The sequence below is a fragment of the Cottoperca gobio genome, chromosome 18 (assembly GCF_900634415.1).
Source record: "Cottoperca gobio chromosome 18, fCotGob3.1, whole genome shotgun sequence".
In the NCBI taxonomy this organism is placed as follows: domain Eukaryota; kingdom Metazoa; phylum Chordata; class Actinopteri; order Perciformes; family Bovichtidae; genus Cottoperca; species Cottoperca gobio.
In genome coordinates this window covers 7,279,081-7,283,766 of record NC_041372.1, presented here as the reverse complement: position 1 = coordinate 7,283,766, position 4,686 = coordinate 7,279,081, and the positions used below count along the sequence as shown (strand labels likewise).

Sequence of the window (4,686 nt, the reverse complement as noted above, 5' to 3'; positions counted from 1 at the left end):
AGACAGATGCTGAAGTTCAAGCTTTTCATGAATAATATGTTCTAAAAAAATTGAGACTAAGCTAGACAAGAGGAGATAGAAGATTGCCGGAAATGTTGCATCTGTTAAAGTGATTATTCAGTCGCATTTGAATTATTGGAGATAAGAAAAGCTTTTTCAAATGCCATAACTTGATGTGCATGGGTGTGTATGTATCTGCGTGTAAATGTACCAAAGTACCAAACTATGTCCTTTAACAGAGCTTATGAAAACCATATGACATGCTCTGAAAAAGAAAGAAATGCACAGTTTGCTGCACCTCCCCCTCTTCTGACACACATCCACAAAGCCCCCCTTCCAAAAACATACAGTTCTTTTCCTCAACTCCCTCCCTCTCTCCCCTGCTCACACTACTTCTTTGCTATATATCCCTCCCTCTATCCCCCCTTTCCATTTCTCCCCTCCCTCCCTCCCTGCTCTCCAAAATCTTGGGACAATCTGCATGCACTCAACCCCAGCACAGATCTGTTTCAGCACGGTAGAGTAAAGAGCACAGCAGTGGAAAAAAAAATCGGGCTTCAAATGAAAAGAGAACAGTTTAGATAGACAACTAAAGTGGGCCAGAGAAAGCCACGGCTGAAAGTAACTTTCAAAAGCAGGGAGATAAAAGTGAAGAAAATCAGGGTGAGAGATAAACTGAGAGAGGAGAGATATATTTAGTTCTTTAAAAAGAATGGGCTCCTTGGTAAGCGGTGCTGCTGCTCTTCTCTTAACTTCCCTACTGGCTTTGCTCTTTGGACTTTCTTTGGTCCTGGGTGAGGATTTAAGAGAGAGAGATGCATTATGCAATGCGGACGGCTGCTTTGTAGTCTACTTCCAACGCAAGACCTTCCTGGACTCATGGAAGGCCTGCAAGGACAAAGGTGGCAACCTAGCTACCATTAAACGCAGGGAGGATGCCACCACTATTGCCACTCTCTTCTCCAGTCTGGATTTGCGCCACTCGCGCACCCATATCCGGGTATGGATTGGCCTGCAGCGCCAGCCTCGCCAGTGTGCCACCACACGACCACTTCGGGGTTTCTCTTGGACTACTGGTGACCAGGACACAGAGTATACCAACTGGCAGAAAGAGGACTCGCCTAGTATGTGCTCGGTGTCCCGCTGCGTGGTTATGGGCTACAACACTCAGGAGCAGAATGATAACTTCAAATGGCTGGATGGTTCCTGCTCAGTTGCTGTAGATGGGTATCTTTGTCATTATGCCTACGTAGGAATGTGTCCTGCCTTGTGGAGTGAAGGGGCAGGCAATGCCCTCTACAACACACCATTTAGCCTTCTAAGCACACTGCTAACCCATTTACCCTTTGGATCTGTCGCTACCGTGCCCTGCCCTGCAGGCACCAAGGAAGAACAGTCAGTTTTGTGTATGCAGAAGGAAGATGGCTCAGTGGGGTGGTCAAGAGATTCCCCCCTCTGCTCCGATCCCCCCGAATCGCACAACTGGTGTGACCAGAATAATGGTGGATGTGAGCATTTCTGCAGGCCGGCCGGTGTTCACTTCTACTGTGAGTGTGCCGATGGGTATCAACTAGGAGACAATGGGCAGAACTGTGAGGAATCTGATGTTTGTCAAGGGGCCCAATGTGAGTTTGAATGCCTGCTCCTCTCAGATGGGTACCGTTGTGCCTGTCCTGAAGGATACATGCTTTCACCAGATGAACGTGGCTGTTTGGATGTAGACGAGTGCCTCCAGAGTCCTTGTGAGCAGCTTTGTGTGAATGCTCCGGGGACATTTGACTGTCAATGTCGGGAGGGTTACCATCCGGATGATGAGGGTGCGTGTGAGGATATAGATGAGTGTATAAATGACCCATGTGAACATGCCTGTGAAAACACCCAAGGCTCTCATATCTGCCACTGCCATCTGGGTTATTCCCCAATGCCCGAGGAGCCTAGCCGATGCCAAGACACTGATGAGTGCCAGATCCCTAGGACCTGTGAGAAGATGTGTGTAAATTACGAGGGTGGATTTGAGTGCTACTGTGAGGAAGGCTTTGAACTCATGTCTGATCACTTTTCATGTCGCAAGAGAGGGGAAGGAGATGACCTATCTGCTGTCACTCCTCCTTTTCCTTGGGCAACCCACCAGCCTGGACCTTTATGGGACCCTGTGGATTATGACTGGAACCCACAGCAGAGCCACACTGACTGGCCTCTTGAAGAGGAGCAGTCTCTGGACTGGCTGACTGACCCACCCAAAGTTTTGGATTCTGATGTAATTTGGGTCACTAGTGCCCCTCAGGAGGAACAGCTCTTTGACTTAGCACTGGACGCTCCAACACAGGAGACTGAGGAAGATGAAAAAGACATAGACAATGGAGGAGCTGACTGGTTGGAGTGGGGGCAGAGATCTGGGTCTGATCTGGAAATTTTGCCAACCACCATCTACCCCACACCTGCACCTACCACCAATTCCAACTCGAATACCCCAGACTGGTACAACAACGACGAGGATGATGATGAGGAGACCACCACAGCTCTCCCCTTCCTTTCCACTTCTACAATCTCTGAGGGAGCTTGGAACTGGTGGGCAGGGCTCATCCCCTCCAGTCAGAAACCAGAACATCCAGAGGATTTCCTCATAGACCTCAACATGCCTACGGAGGAGTTAGGGAAGGAGGAAAATGACTTTGTGGAGATCACACACCAAGATGTTCCCACCCAGCCTACTCCTTCCCAGCCACCCCCAAGCAAGGGTGGAGAGAGCGATGAAATCCTGGATTCAGTCCAGGAAGACAGGGGTCAGAAGCAGAGCAGCACTTGGCTCCTTGTGGGCCTCCTAGTGCCAATCTGCATCTTCATTGTAGTAATGGTGGCCCTAGGCATTGTCTGCTGCACTCGCTGTGCTGTTCATTCACGCAACAAGAATGCCACTGACTGCTACCACTGGATCTCTGGGGCTCATGATAAACAGGGAGCTCCTAACCCCTCAGCAGGGGTCAAGACCCATGTTTAAATAGAGAAGAGAGAAACTGACATTGACATAAACAGACTCTGCTTCAGAGGTAAGCAGGAGTGAATAATGGACCTGGTAAGGGACAAGCTAAATGTTTTACCCTCTCTGACTGTTGAACTGCCCACACTTTGAACACATTTGGATATTACTGTTAAATATCAATTGATAGAGGTTGAAAACCACTGAGCTTTTCTGGGATGGGATTTATATGTGGTAAAAACTGCTTTGATGTTTCATACACTGACCACACAGCACAAGACCTGATTGCGTCATCGTTGCACTAGGCTACATAATTATAAAATATTAGTGTCTTCATTAGTTATGTAAAGTAATCTGCAAATATTAGAGAATAATGTGGGTAGTCATTTATTAATTTCAACATTTCACAGCTGTAGCCAGATCCTAAAAAGATCCTTGTTAATCGATGTAATTCAGCCTTATTGTGGTAGCAAACATTTACTATGAGGCGTCTTCTATGCAAAATCCTCAGGCTCAGTTCATTTCAATAGCATATCACTGTAGATAATTGTTACTGTCAAATGTGTTAAAGGGATTAAGATGCATTGTTAACTCACATCAGCAATGGGTGAAAGGAGACTGTAAGCAAATATCCCTTCTAGAGAAAAGACATTCTACAGTCACATGATAATGCTGGGAAAGCAGTAATTTGAAAATAACTGTGTTGAATGTTTGATAAGATACCAAAACTTTATTTGTATATAGTGGTTATTTTGTATTTATGTTTGTTGTATACTTGTCACCAGCCTTTCTTTTTTGAAGAAAATGTAACAATTGTAATAATTCAATGACGTATCTTCTTTTATGGACACATGGTGATATGCAGAGGAACATCTGTCTGCACATGGGAATGCTTTTCCCCACTCTTTCCAGTTTAAGAGCACTTCTCCTTTCCTTGACTTATAAAAAATATTTTTTCAAAGAGGTTAAAGTGCAGATGTTCACACTGCACAGGGAATGTTTTAGGGGCTTGTGGTTGACATTAGCCGTGGCCTTGTTCATGATATGGCCATCAGTTGCTCTACGTAATCCTAATTTATTAGTACAGCCTTGAAGGTTTCGTATTAACTAGGCTGTGTTGGATTACATCCAGATGTGTGAGACTGCAGTCAGTGCAACACCTTGTAGTTGCTGGTGCAACTTCAGATATAAAAAAATAAATAGACATATCCCAAAGATCTCAGACACCAAAATTATAACATGGGGAAAGAAATATTGCAAATTGGATATTAGGGTGTATGGATTTTGAAGAAAAAAATGAAGAAAGAATACAAGGTACTTTCAAGTTAAAACATCTTAATTTTATGGATACATGGATATTTAATGCCTGGGGGAACAAAGTGCTAATACAAATGTACACATGTAATTTGTCTTATTTTATTGATAGACTGTGAAATATAAGAAACATTGGATGTCTTTTTTTTCTGTTACATGTTAAGAAGTTGTGAATTAAAAACTATGACAATGGTTGAGCGTGAAAGTTTATTTTTGACCTGAAATAGCAGTTTGACAAAACTGAACTCGTGGTCCACGTACTAGCTTTTACTGGGACTTTAGACCACATATCACAGTGTTTATCAGGGGATACAATCAATTGTCATGAAGATAGTTCAGTTGTTATCTGCTTAGGAAGACTGTGAAATATGTTTGAAAACTTCAATAAAAGATAG

The 4,686-nt window shown here is 44.2% G+C and overlaps 1 protein-coding gene across 1 annotated transcript; it reads left to right on the top strand.

Annotated features, from left to right (window-relative positions):
• Positions 1–499: 499 nt before the first annotated feature.
• Positions 500–4,483, top strand: cd248a (CD248 molecule, endosialin a). Its single transcript, XM_029455264.1, has one exon. It carries the CDS (start codon positions 713–715, stop codon positions 2,996–2,998), a length of 2,286 nt encoding a protein of 761 aa, XP_029311124.1. The 5' UTR covers positions 500–712; the 3' UTR covers positions 2,999–4,483.
• Positions 4,484–4,686: the final 203 nt, after the last annotated feature.